Source organism: Convolutriloba macropyga, chromosome 7 (genome assembly GCF_964194025.1).
Source record: "Convolutriloba macropyga chromosome 7, txConMacr16.3, whole genome shotgun sequence".
Lineage (NCBI taxonomy): Eukaryota > Metazoa > Xenacoelomorpha > Acoela > Convolutidae > Convolutriloba > Convolutriloba macropyga.
Genome location: NC_134474.1, coordinates 10908537 through 10923221, shown reverse-complemented (window position 1 = coordinate 10923221; position 14685 = coordinate 10908537). Strand labels below are relative to the sequence as shown.

The window sequence follows — 14685 nt, the reverse complement described above, 5'->3', positions numbered from 1 at the left end:
CCCATTACAATTCAAATTCTTCGAACTGTAAAAAACCAAGGACACCGCAATATTGTTCCGCTTAGTTAACAGCTTCGCAGCTATAAAAATTACAGCAGAAATCGACTTTTGTAAGATGGCCAACAATGTGCAGCAATTAATTTTCTTCTCTTTGCCTGTTCAAACTTGTGTCCAAACTCTGCTTTACTTTTCGCACGTTGTGTACTTTGCTAAATTGTTGCTTCAGGGCCACGATCGACAAAACTAAAAACTTGAATTGCCCAGAAAAGGACTGTGAAAAGCATCGGCAAACAGCGATCAATACATGGATCAAAAAGTGCAAAGCCTCGTCGCATAGAAAAGATTGATGACGATAAAAACATAACCGACTAACGTCGGGCGAATTGACCTCAAACGACCGGCGAGCAGTTGGCTTCGTCAGAAGCTGGCTACAGTTTATGGAGGCCAGCTTTAGCTTAATTGAAGGGCCTCGCCGAACACTTAATGCCCACTGGGCGTCACTTGTTTATCCCGTTTTTGCGGACAAGTAAAACGGGTTCGACGAAAAATTGCCAGTGCAAAAACTCACACTCAAATTACACATGTCACGTTTGAGAGCAATTAATTACGCATGATATAGCAAAATGCAAAGGCCGAATTGTCTAAAAAATAAGGGCATATTGCAACAGGTTATCCGGGGAGATTAGCAAATTTCACGAGAAACCAATTTTAAGCATTTTAGCGTTTATTTCCATCAGATTACCACAAAATCTAAGTTTTAAACATAGCCGGCAGATTGCCGGAATAGCTGCGAAAGAATAGACTTGCGTGCCGTATAAAAGAGATAGAAATAGATACAGATCTAAATTGAAAAAAAATCGACACCGCTCAAAAAGCTAGGTAGAAGCACTTTTAGCGATGAATTAATTAAGCTTGTTAAAAATCATTCCACAGAAGACTTTTATAAGGGAAGTTTACTGCAAATATGAGTTTTTTGACCTTAAACTAATTCAAATTAAACTTAAGTTTTAAAGTGCAAAAGTCACTTTTTTGAGTGAGGTAACTAACGTATGATCGAACTCTAATCACGCAAATGAACTTAAAACCTTTGCTAGAGAGAGAATGAGAAATGACGTCACGCGCGCCGTTACTGAGAGGAAGAAGTAATTCCGAACATTCAGAAAAAGTCATTCAGAAAAACTAATTCAGACTTTTTCAGCTTTGCTGTGTGAACAAATGTAAAACGAAAAAGAGCGTCAGACGACGAAACAAAAAAAACCAAGAGCACCGCAATATGGCTCCTCACAGCTTCGCAGCTATAAGCGACGAAACAAAAATACATAGCAGGACAAGTCCAATTACACTTGAAAAAATTTTCATGGGCTGAACAACAAACTAGACTTAGAAGGGACTATGAGTGAATTGGAAAAACCGTTTCTCAAAAATATCAGATTAAAAAACAGAATATCAATGTCAAAAAACCACTAGCGAGAAATGGAAATTTAGTTCAGACAAAAAACTAAGCCTAGAAGGAACTATGAATGGATTGGAAAAAACCATTTAGAAAAAAAATCGAAAAAAACAGTAAAAATCGAAGTGAAATTGTCGCATGTGAACAAAAAAACCACTAGCGAGAAAACGAATTTTTGTTCAAACACCGTTTTATCATTCTACTTCAAAATTAGAGCGAAAAAATTTTACGCCGCAAAAGCACTCGCTTTTTCGCTCCATTTCCTGCTTCGGCGTGACCAAAATCACTAATCCAATTTGACTTCAAAAATCATGAAAATGTGTGAGCAGATCTTAAAAAAAAGACAGCGCCCCATTACAATTCAAATTCTTTGAACTGTAAAAAACCAAGGACACCGCAATATTGTTCCGCTTAGTTAACAGCTTAGCAGCTATAAAAATTACAGCAGAAATCGACTTTTGTAACATGGCCAACAATGTGCACCAATTAATTTTCTTCTCTTTGCCTGTTCAAACTTGTGTCCAAACTCTGCTTTACTTTTCGCACGTTGTGTACTTTGCTTAATTGTTGCTTCAGGGAGTCCTGGAACTCAGTGGACTGAAAACATTCAATAAATCGAGGGTCAACGCTATCAAGTTTTGAAGGTCCCTAGAAAATTTTTTAAAAAAGTAGCAACTGTAATACTAGCTGATGTGATGTAATCAACGTGTTCCGAATCGCAATGAAAAATGATGCACAGAACAAACTATAAAATATAACTAGACAGTTTCTGAATTACATTTCCAAGAATTTTCTATGACAAAACTAAAAACTTGAATTGCCCAGAGCGGTTGGCTTCGTCAGAAGCTGGCTACAGTTTATGGAGGCCAGCCTTAGCTTAAATGAAGGGCCTCGCCGAACACTTAATGCCCACTGGGCGTCACTTGTTTATCCCGTTTTTGCGGACAAGTAAAAATGATTCGACGAAAAGTTGCCTGTGCAAAAACTCACACTCAAATTACACATGTCACGTTTGAGAGCAATTAATTACGCATGATATAGCAAAATGCGAAGGCCGAATTGTCTAAAAATAAGGGCATATTGCAACAGGTTATCCGGGGAGATTAGCAAATTTCACGAGAAACCAATTTTAAGCATATTAGCGTTTATTTCCATCAAATTACCACAAAATCTAAATTTTAAACATAGCCGGCAGATTGCCGGAATAGCTGCGAAAGAATAGACTTGCGTGCCGTATAATAGAGATAGAAAAAGATAGATCTAAATTGAAAAAAAAATCGACACCGCTCAAAAAGCTAGGTAGAAGCACTTTTAGCGATGAATTAATTAAGCTTGTTAAAAATCATTCCACAGAAGCCTTTTATAAAGGAAGTTTACTGCAAATATGAGTTTTTTGACCTTAAACTAATTCAAAATAAACTTTTAAAGTTTTAAAGTGCAAAAGTCACTTTTTTGAGTGAGGTAACTAACGTATGATCAAACTCTAACCACGCAAATGAACTTAAAACCTTTGCTAGAGAGAGAATGAGAAATGACGTCACGCGCGCCGTTACTGAGAGGAAGAAGTAATTCAGAAAATTCAGAAAAAGTCATTCAGAAAAACTAATTCAGACTTTTTCAGCTTTGCTGTGTGAACAAATGTAAAACGAAAAAGAGCGTCAGACGACGAAACAAAAAAACCAAGAGCATCGCAATATGGCTCCTCACAGCTTACAGCTTCGCAGCTATAAGCGACGAAACAAAAATACCTGGCAGGACAAGTCCACTTACACTTGAAAAAATTTTCATGGGCTGAACAACAAACTAGACTTAGAAGGGACTATGAGTGAATTGGGAAAACCGTTTCTCAAAAATATCAGATTAAAAAACAGAATATCAATGTCAAAAAACCACTAGCGAGAAATGGAAATTTAGTTCAGACAAAAAACTAAGCCTAGAATGAACTATGAATGGATTGGAAACCATTTAGAAAAAAATCGATCCTAAAAATCGAAAAAAAAACAGTAAAAATCGAAGTGAAATTGTCGCATGTGAACAAAAAAACCACTAGCGAGAAAACGAATTTTTGTTCAAACACCGTTTTATCATTCTACTTCAAAATTAGAGCGAAAAAATTTTACGCCGCAAAAGCACTCGCTTTTTCGCTCCATTTCCTGCTTCGGCGTGACCAAAATCACTAATCCAATTTGACTTCAAAAATCATGAAAATGTGTGAGCAGATCTTAAAAAAAAGACAGCGCCCCATTACAATTCAAATTCTTTGAACTGTAAAAAACCAAGGACACCGCAATATTGTTCCGCTTAGTTAACAGCTTCGCAGCTATAAAAATTACAGCAGAAATCGACTTTTGTAACATGGCCAACAATGTGCAGCAATTAATTTTCCTCTCTTTGCCTGTTCAAACTTGTGTCCAAACTCTGCTTTACTTTTCGCACGTTGTGTACTTTGCTAAATTGTTGCTTCAGGGCCACGATCGGACGCCTTTTTAAAAAAAAATCTTGACATTGACTTTCCTCTGGTGTGCATTCTGGTAGTTTTTAGTTCGAAAAAGGAAGCCACTAGTGCTGTTCGCCTATCGATAGTAGGTTAATAATATTAAAATTGGCTATACAATAACTCAGTTCAGACTCTGACTGAATACATAACTCGGTTTTACAAAATGAGCTAAAATTTCATAACGTATGTGGAAAATTTTTATTTACGAAAGCCTTTGAAAAGCATAATTTGTATGATCTTTTATTAGTTCTATTACATGTTGTTGAATTGCAACGGTCCTAATTAGCTGGTTCCAAAAGTTTAAGTTGCGTCATATTTAGGTGCTTTTTCCAGTACACGTGCGTGCCTTTAAGTTTCCTCTACTAAAGTAAACTCTTTCAAAATTCAATAGTTCGCCACCAGAAATCCAGCTATATTACCTTGTACTTCGCTGGGCACATTGCTCGATGTGAGGGTCGGGTCCAGTAGAGATCGGACAGGGTTAGCGTGGTACTTCTGTCTACCTCCACGAACACGGTCAGGTCTGACGCCTAAAAGATGAGCAAAAACTTCTAGTAGCCATAGAGCAAAATAAAACATAACTGACTAACGTCAGAAGAATTGCTCTCGAATGACTAGTGTGAGCTTTAATCTAGGATGGTTGGTTGGGGGGGGGGGTTGGGGTTGATAGTTAGGTGGTTGATTTGTAGTCTAGATAGGCAGGAGAGACTTATATGGGATAAAAACTATCAGATTGACCTTTTCACCTCTTGATTATTAACAGCAGTTCCTAATTACTATACATTACAAACTAAGCTACAATTAAAGTCCAACGTTCGAAAACTAAAGTAAACTTTCAAAAAAGTAAAAGTTCGAAAAGAAAGAAGTCAAAATTCAAGTCATGAACAAAATTGCTTCAGCTAAAAAAAGCCAACAATAACAAATAACAAGACCAACTTTAACAATAATTTCTTCAAAATTCTTTCGAGAGCAATTAACAACTATTATATACATTAACAACTATATCTTTATATACTGTATATCTCTTCTCTGGGAAATCTCAAATTGCAGCAAAATCTCCAAATATGGCACTGATAAGCTGAACTTCTAAACTCGATAACTTCACCGAAGAACGCGAACACACTGCAATAAAAAATTGGATCTTTTCCGTTTGTGCCCCCCCCCCCCCAGTACGTTATGCGCCCCCAGTTACAGAGCACGTGCCATTACATAGTAAATTACTATGTAAAAATATTGCACGTGCGTCTGGGGGGTGCAAATAATATGCGCCCACTAAGCTGGGGGGGGGGGGGGCACAAACGGAAAAGATCCAAAAAATTCTACGTTCGAGGACGGATGGATCTCTGACGACTGGCACCTCAAATGAAAAATTACCCAACAAGGGGGGGGGGGGGCATTAACTAAAGGGCTTAAATGATTTTTAAGAGATTTAAAACACGAAAAGATTTAAATTTCAAAATGAGATCAATTTTGGACAGCTGTCCATTCGATTGTTAGTAAATTGTCACTCAAGAATTTAAGCTGCTTCAAATTCTATATGAGAGCAATTTGACACACAAAAAGTCAATCGTGGAACAAGTCGCTTGAATAGTGGTCAGATGAAAAATCGATCGTATAAAAAATCGCATAAGAAGACCAACAGGACTACAATTTTCGCTAAAAATTTGCTTGAGAGCAATTAATTATACATTTACAACTTTCTGCAATAACTTTATGACTAGGCCAAAATTGACTGAACGAAAAACCAGTTAAGTACTGTTCGGGAAAACTTCACAAAATCTCACCTATTTCAAGCGCTCAGTTGTCTACTCAATTTCCGAGATTTTGGTTAAATTCAAAAAAATTTATATGTACATAATTAGTTGAGGTAGGTTTCCCCAAAAAGTTAAAAGCAATCCGTCCCAATTTAACTTCTTACCTTCAATCAAACAAGTAGAGAAAGAAGGGACAATAAACTCAAGTCTCAAAGCACGCAGTAATAACAGCGCGAATTTGCAAATAGTAATAGAAAGTAAAAGCGAAAAAGCAATCTTAGCAGATTGTGCTTTGTTTGTTCATGATTCAGTACAATAAATTGTCCGCTCTTGTAAGTTCATTGACCAAACGGTCGTTCGCGCAAGAAACCTCGAGCAAACAAACTGTCAAAAACAGAACGACTGAGGCAAACTTGAATTACTTGTTATCTGTGCTCGCTTCAGGTAAGACCTGAGGCAATAAAGCTTTCAGCGAATTTGAGAGTTTAGTTATCTCCAGCAACAAGTAGGAGTGTGGATATAGAGGAAAACCTTCTTCAAATATAGTTGAAAGTTTGGAAATTACTGAAAACCGTACACTTGAGCGAGTCCATAAATTCTGCTTGAAGCGAATGACAGAGCACCCACCCATATACGAAAATTTGAAACGGTCAAAAGAGTAAAGATCAAAGGGCAAAATATCACAGAATAACTAGCTCTGCAGTCAACAGCAACGACTTCTAACAAGATAGCAAATTTCTCGACATTTGAAACTTGAGTTCATGACAGTATCGATGATATTGAAGAAATATCTGAAGACTATAGACTGTAATGATAGAGTTACTTAGACCATAATAATACGTTTTGCAGTTAGTTTCTCTCTCTCTCACACACAATCCCTCTAGGACAGGTCAATTTCTTTGTTCTAGTCCCCTTTTTAATGGGCGAGCTGAAATAGACGCTCGTTCCGCCAATTACGGCCGATTAACATCTTGATTTATTCTTAACATTGTTTTAAGTGGCATTTTAAGAAAACATTTCCCGCTTGAATTAGTTCCTTTTTCGATAGGTTACCGAGGTTTTCAAATAGTTAAGTACTTCGGCGCTATATGATCTCTCATTCATTCTACCAATTACCAAAATTCTCAAAAATTGCATTAAAAAAGTAACGATTTACCATAATTTTGCTAGGTTTCAGCTTTCAAAAATTTTATCTCGTTCAGTTTCGAGAATCCCTCAGAAATCGCCGTAATTTTCCGACATTAGTGAAAAGCAGGGAGGCAACTACTTTTAGAGAGACGAACGAAAAATAGGAAGCTTCAGCTTAGTTGATTTTTTAAAAAAATGAGCAATAGCCGGCAGATTGCCGAAAAATAGCCGCGACAGACCTCTATGACCATCAATAAAAACAAAACGGCACTGTAAGTTGCATTCGCACATGATGATCCCACCCCGCTCACCCATCCACATTCTTGGACTAAATATATAATAAGTCAAGGAGAGATAGAAAGTCACAGTAATAAGGGTAAATCATGCTTTGCAGTTATAGATTTCGTTTTGAAATTGGGAAACACCCTTACCAGTGAGGTCGATATTATTCTGCTAATTTTTTCATTCACTTGAATGAGCGAAAATTGAACTCAGTAACATCACCAGGCGAGTAGTTGATTATCTTGCAAGATTCCGACAGAAAAATGGTTATTTTGAAAGATCTGCCAGAAAAATTGTTGTCTTGCAAGATTCTTGCAAAGATAAAGAGTTTGTTTTGGTCATGCTGCGATCTGATTGGTGGATTTTATTCATTTTCTTTAACATTATTCTCTGATCGAATTAATTGAAACTCTGTAGGACAGCTTTCTTTATTAACATTTTAAAATTTTTTGATTAATTAAAATTGAAATGAATTTTTACTACCCTCTAAAAGGTAATAATTTCTATTTTATCATTATTTTCTGCTAAAAGCAGCTCTCGATTTAAAACCAGTTATCAAAGTAAAATTGCTACTAAAACTTTTCATCTTCGCATTTTCTGTCGGTACTTGACTAATTTTTAATAGTCTGACGAAAAAGCTGCCACGGACGTTTAGGTCAGAACAATTCTTACCTTGTATGACTCAGAAAGAAAAACGGTTATCTTGTAAGACTCTGGCAGAACTAATGGTTATTTTGCAAGTCTGGCAGAAAAATGGTTATCTTGCAACATTCTGGACAAAAATTCTCGATCAGAAAGAACGATTTGGTCAAGTAAGAATCTAGTTTTGTCAAAAAACAAAGATTCTGAATTCCACGTCTTGTACAATTTTCAAACCAAAGATCAAGAAACAAAGCTTGATGAATAACCACTTTTATAACCCAATTTAATTTATTTAAAATTTTGCATCTCAAAAAGGAATTACTAAGTGCGCTCAGAATGATTATCAATTGACAGGCCAAAATTTCCGGCCCCATATGACGTCAAGAGCACAGATTGAGCAGCAGAGTTTCATTATTCAGCGAAAAATCGTTACTTAGAAAGAAATTAAATAGCATCAGAAAAACATTAAATTTATCCATACAAATCGCATTATGCTTAGAAATTAACATTCATTATCACATAGAAAAAAGAATTTTGCGCAAAACCGGTCAAAAAATACCAAAAAGTTCAAAGAGGTTATTTCGAAGTTTTCGAGAATCAGTGCCGTCAAAATTTTTAAAAAGTTTGGATATCCTAATAGCATTAAGCGGGAAAAATGACCAATGTTCACTGATATGTCTCCCGTGCGCTGTAGGTTGTAATCCGGAAAAAGCAAGCCGCTTATCGCGGCTCATGATCTCAACGGCCCGCCGGTTGGAAATCCTTTTTGATTCAATGCAATTCGGCTAGGTGCCATGGTATGGCTGCATTTATTCTATTTGATATAACATAACTCACGAACGTCGCGCGAAATGCTCTCAAACGACCGGCGAGCGGTTGGCTTTGATAGTAGCCAGCTGGAACTTAGGAATGCTAGCATTAGGGGGTGACCGGTTTGTGAGTGTGTGGGGGGCAAGGCTAGATAGTGTGGGGTTGCGAAGGGTAGATGATAGAGGGGTTCAAATCGACAGGTGGAAGAGGGTGGAAAATGGGAGTGTGGAGGTGGGAGCAATAGTGAGGGGCTGATGGCGGGTAACTGAGGAGGTCAAACTATTAAGGTTAAGAACCGCCCTTCACACCATTAAATTGTCTCCTCAAAACACTTTTGGTGAGCCGCAGTCTTACAGTAGATTAAGGCTTAGGGCTCTAAGAGAACTTAATGCCCTGGGAGCGTTACCTACTGATCCCGTTTTCAAGGACAAAAATTCAAATGGGTCAGACGAAGTATCGGTCAAGCGAAAAATGGCTTTAAAAAAGACCAACAGGACAAATAAAATTGCTAGAAACTTCGTTTGAGAGCAATTAAAAAAGTAAAAAGAAGCAGAAGCACCTTGTAAAATCAAAACAACAGTACAAAATCAGTAAGCATTTCATAGTATTCAGTAAATCAAAACAGCAGCAATTTTTGTCTGACTTCCAGTCTGTGACAAAGCCAAAAAGAGACGGAGCAATTAAAAACCCATGAGAGAGTAAAAAATCACAATCTCAAAAGAAAATGGTGTCGTTATCCTTAATTTCAACAAAATGAAACCAATGCGCCAGCAAGACTCCATGATTCAGATTTCATAAAATCTTCAACTATTAACCTCAAGCAATATATCAATTGATGGCTCCTTGGAAAATCCAGGGACCCTATTGTCGAGAATTACTGATAATAACACAGAAAAGTTCAAAACTAGAGACAAGCAAAACAAAAATACATGGTGTCAAAGCTATGAAAACCATAATTTTTGGATTAAAAGCATTATATGATTTCGCTCATGCTTCATCAAAAAGCCCAATGGCACCGTTCATTATTGGAGTTAATGATAAAAGAACAGCAAATAAAGAAAACTCAAAAATTTACTAGAAGTTTAGGAAAACAGTTCAGAAGCCTTCAGAATAAAACTAAAACCACTGTAAACAACCGTTGTGCCTACCCCTGTTGAGCTCAATTCTTCTGTCAATTTTTGAGCTCAGTTATCAAACCAAAAAGTTGAACGAGACTCTTATTTTCAAAGCGAGCTTATTTCCTCCCTGTAAGTGAAAAGAAAACAATACATCAAATAATAAAACTATAAACAAAGACACGTACATTATGAGAGCATATAGAGTCAAAGCCACAAAAAAATTGCTGTCCGGTGATCCATTCAAACAATAGCATTTTTCTCATTACAAAAGAAGCATCGGCTTTAGCATTTATAGCAATCAGCGAAAAAACGGCGAAAACAGCAGTCAAGTTCCGCAAGTTGGAAATTCCCAAATAAAATATGTTCAAAAAAAAATAATTTCTCTTCACTATTAAATCAGTTGCAAAAAATAGCCCATTGAAACGACTCATTCTAATGATCTCTTTACTGTACTAGCGTCACCGAAATCACTCGTTTAGTTTGACTTCACACTGAATGTAAAAACCAGAAAAGAGAAAAATCGTAGGAAAAATCAGAATGAGTAATAAAGCACTCGCTATAGGGCTAAGCAGTTATAAACAACACAAAATCATTGCCAAAATTAACAGAATTGTGCAAAAATATAAAATTAGTCGAAATTAATCTAAAATGGAAAAAAATTACAATCAACATAGGACTAAATAAAACATGAACTGCTGATATGACGCTAGTTTTGTAATCAATAACTGTATCATCTGAAGATCTGGCAAAGCTTTAATTTCATATTAATATTGCTAAATAATAGAAGCCGGTAAAGCTTTTTCAATAGTTGAAAAAAATTATGCCAGCGATCTTTAGATCATAAGTTATGGGACGAAGAGCTAAACGTGATTTAACCGCAAAAAGAGCAAAACTCGGCTGCTCAGGCCCCAAATAAGCTCAACTCACTTAATTTGAAAAGCGTCATTTATTAGCTGAAAAGCGTCATGTTTACCCCAATTTCAATACAAAAATGCCGGTTTTTCCAAAATACAGTAGACCTCTTTTTTAGACCAAAAGACTTGATAGTGGAAGCCACAATGTCCCCTCTTTTGGTTATTAGGACTGCCATAAAACTTTGCGACAGAAGTTAAGCCAAAAATTTTAAGATCAAAAGTATGGTAGAACTCTAGCTCCAGAACAATTTGCCAGATATCAATGCCCCAATAGCCAGCTGATCATTTTTTTTCAGAATCAGCTGTGTTTTGGGCATAATTTAGTTCAAAAATGGACGAAATGATCTAAAAAAGGCTGATCTTGAACAAAAGTTAACTTAGCAAAAACATTTTGACCGATCCTTAATTTCAGAACAATATGCTAGGCAGCAGAAGCCAAAATAACTCTCTATTTGTTTTCTTTTTAGAGCTTGACAAGCTTGAGCAAAATTTGCCAAAATACAGAATTGGCAACAACTCGTGCAAAAAATGCTATATCAAATATACCTAAAAAATCAGGTTTAGCTAAAAATACCTGATTTTATAGGTGGTTATCTTATCGTACCATTGCAACATAGATGAAATTCAAAAATATGATCCGAGTGAGTGCATAAGTCATTTTCAGCAGAATTGACCTAAATACTGACTCAAAAGAGCAACAGATTACGCGCAACTAACTCAATTGTTGCGCGGTAGAATTTACCAACGTATGAATAAAGCATAACGAGAAAAGAAAGTCAGAACAGAAAACAAAGAAAGTGAGAAAAGAAAGCGAGGAAAGAAGGTGAGAAAACAAATAGAGAAAAGAGTGAGAAAACAAAGTGAGGAAATTGAGAAGTGAGAGAAATGAAAAGAAAGTGAGAAAGAAAGGGAGAGAAGAAAGTGAGAAAATAAAGCGAGAAAAAAGAGAAAAAAAAAGAGAAAAGAAAGTGAGAAAAGAAAATGAGAAAAGAAATAAAAAAAGAGAAAAGGTGAGAAAAGAAAGTTAGAAAAAGTTCGGGACGATTTCCCATCGCCGGGCTCAAATTTTTAAGTTTCTTTCCATCAGAGTCTCGGCTTTTCGACTGACAGAAAGGATAACTTAACGCCGTCTGCAACCGTTCTATAGCAACCATAATTTGATGCTCCATAATTTTGGATTTCAGCTTTAAAGCTTTGCTGCCGTCCTTTTATTGGTAAAGCAGTAATTTCTAAAACTTAATTTTAGCGAAGAAAAACGAAGAACAGTTAAGCGAAGAGAGGCGAGCAAAATAACTGAATTGCAGGATAAGTGAGGCAATGAGAAAAATCTGAGCAAATTTTCACAAACCTTAAGACCAGTTCAGACCTGCCCACCTTAATTAATTTTGATCACCAATGGATGTATACCAAACCGTCGACCATCTTGGATATGCAAGAATCAATGCATTAGGAAAGATAAAATGTAAAAAGAACAATAAGTATTGCACTAACGCAACTCAGTGTTTAAACTCAATGTAATGGTTAACTTCAATTAAATGTCAACGGCTCAAGGTCTCACACGAGCGCACGCACGCGAACACACACACACACACACGCACGCAAACAAGCACGCAAACACACAAGGATAAAATCAATGCCCTATTTCCGTGGTTGTACTCCATGCCATGGTTAACGTCAGTTCAGCTGAAGGTCACAAACACGCACATTCTCAAACTGACATACACAAGTGCACACACACACAGTCATATAGACGTAGGTAGTCAAGTTAGGAGAACGTTCGAAAACGAATCGAACGTTTGAAAACCAAGCAAACGTTCGAAAATTAAGCACACGTTCGAAAACGAAGTGAACGTCCCAAAACCGAAAAGAGCAAAATGGTCATTTGAATGCCTACGTGCAAGCACACACGCGCACGCGCACACCCGAATGCAAACTCAAGGACTCACGCACGCACACACAAATACACATCACCCACACGCAAGCTGAAACCAAGCCGCAGAACACACGCACATGTGTAGATATGAGCGCCGTTAACCATTGCGCATCACATGCAAAAGAAATGCATGCAAAGCGCTAGGCTGCATGTTCAAGGACCGTTAAAACCTGTTAAGATTGGCGCTTAAACATGATGGTATAGCATGCATGCATTACGCTAGGCTGCATGTTTAAGCGACGCCGAAACATGAAGATTAGGAGCTTAAACATGGTGACATAGCATTCGAGTTAGAATTAATATATAGATTGATGGGGATAACGAAATAAAAACAACAGGACGAATCCTGAACTACAATTTGAAGTTTTCATTGACCAAATGAAAAATGAGAACTCAAAATGACTAGGAATAAACTGAAAACCATTTAGAAAAAACTGTCAACATTTCGGAAACACACAACAATTTTTTGATAAAACCTGGTTTCTCATTCTTTGTAAAGGCACCAACATACAATTTAATTAATTTGAATAGTGCAAAAATACTACAATGAGATCAATAACAGCCTAAGTAAAAATGGCTGCAATTAAACAATTATGAGCATTACGCCTATAATCAAAAAGTTAAATCTGTTTTTGCAAATGTTTTGAAAAATAAACATTTTAAAAATTATGCCTTGCTTTTTTGTGCTTTCTAGCAACTGATGAGTCGAATCAACTAAAATGTGCGATTAAAATAACACGTACACTAAATTAGATTGCAAAAACTGCACCGCATCAACAATGAATTTAGAGCGAAGAGCCGATACTCAATAACAAGAAAATTGGAACCTCATAGCGAAGTAAATAAACTCAGCGAAGTAAATGAAGAAAACAGCAAACCTTCTTTCATCATTCCCACAAGCAGACACTTTTTGAACCTGCACGCTTGACAGGCCTTTCTTCTATTTTTGCTGATCTCACAGTTATCCTCTGCCGGACACGAATACTCGATATTTCCCTGAACAGTTCTCTTGAAAAAGGCTTTGCACGCCTCACACGAAAAAACTCCGTAATGATGACCAGAGGCGCTGTCGCCACATACAGAGCAGAACCCAGTTCCAGTCATGTGACCCCCGGAACCCAGTTGACCCGCCCCAGTGTGGGTGATCCCCGCACCTGAGTGTTTGCCGCCTTTCCTTGGAGGTTTAGGAATCGTGATCTGCTGTGTTGTGTGTTGTTGATTGGTGGTACTGGGTGATATTAGCTGATTGGCAGTTGATTGTTGCAATGATGAGGAATGTTGCTGTTGTGTCTGATACTCGTGTGGAGACTGCATTGGGTTGGGAGGAAGGTAGTACTCATTTTCTGGAGATAGAGAGGTGGTTGATGAGACACTAAGCACCTGAAAGTTTAACCCAACAGCTATAAATAGCAATATCTTCAACCTGTAAGAGCTTTTCTCGACAAAAAATCTCTAAGCTATTTTGCAAATTTTTCAGATTCGTTGTTTAAGATATCTCGTGTAATTGCTTACATTAATTTTCAAGAACACTCTGCTGTTTTCTAAGACTTTGGAAAAAATTGTTTTTAGTTTGCAGGAACAAAAGTGTGGTTTCGGTTAAGCTGGTCGATTGGATAGGAAAACATAGATAGGTACGGGAACACCCCGTGAAAGAATATAAACATGAGGGAAGTTTGGGATTTGAAAGGTACCGCAATTCTCAACTATTCTTGTTCAGGTAACATGTAACTGCGACTTCTTAGGTTCGCGTTTCTTCAGCTGTGATATCTGTCCTTGGCCACCTTTTGTTTCATATGGTCGTCGTTGGTCTCTTTGGCTGAACGAGGAGAAACCATTTGGGAGAGGTAAAGAGCTTTGGGCTACATGAGGTGTTTTCAAAACTTAAACCCATAATTATACAAATGCCGACATAATAAATAAGCATTCAATATGCTTTTCGTAGTACGAACATCGAGATACCTGAGTTGCAGAGATATGAACACAGATCCGCGACGACTTTCTGCGAATAACGTTTTAATAATAATAAACATAACCGGCAGATTGCCGGAAAATCGCCGCGATAGAGGCTTGTGGCCTTCCATGGAATTGAAACAACTAAAGAAAAAAGATAGACAGATTGACCACCAGTCCTTTAATAGACCCATTAAACTTTTTGGG

At 37.1% G+C, this 14685-nt stretch overlaps 1 protein-coding gene across 1 annotated transcript in view; it reads right to left on the bottom strand.

Annotated features, from left to right (window-relative positions):
* LOC142342599 (steroid hormone receptor ERR2-like) overlaps positions 1–14685 on the bottom strand; it is a 36031-nt gene that overhangs the window by 16440 nt on the left and 4906 nt on the right. The window contains exons 3-4 of the mRNA XM_075393988.1: positions 13407–13908; positions 4367–4477 (exon numbers count right to left, since the gene is read on the bottom strand). Of these exons, the coding sequence (XP_075250103.1) occupies positions 4367–4477; positions 13407–13908 (613 nt within the window). The remainder of the gene's footprint in view (positions 1–4366; positions 4478–13406; positions 13909–14685) is intronic.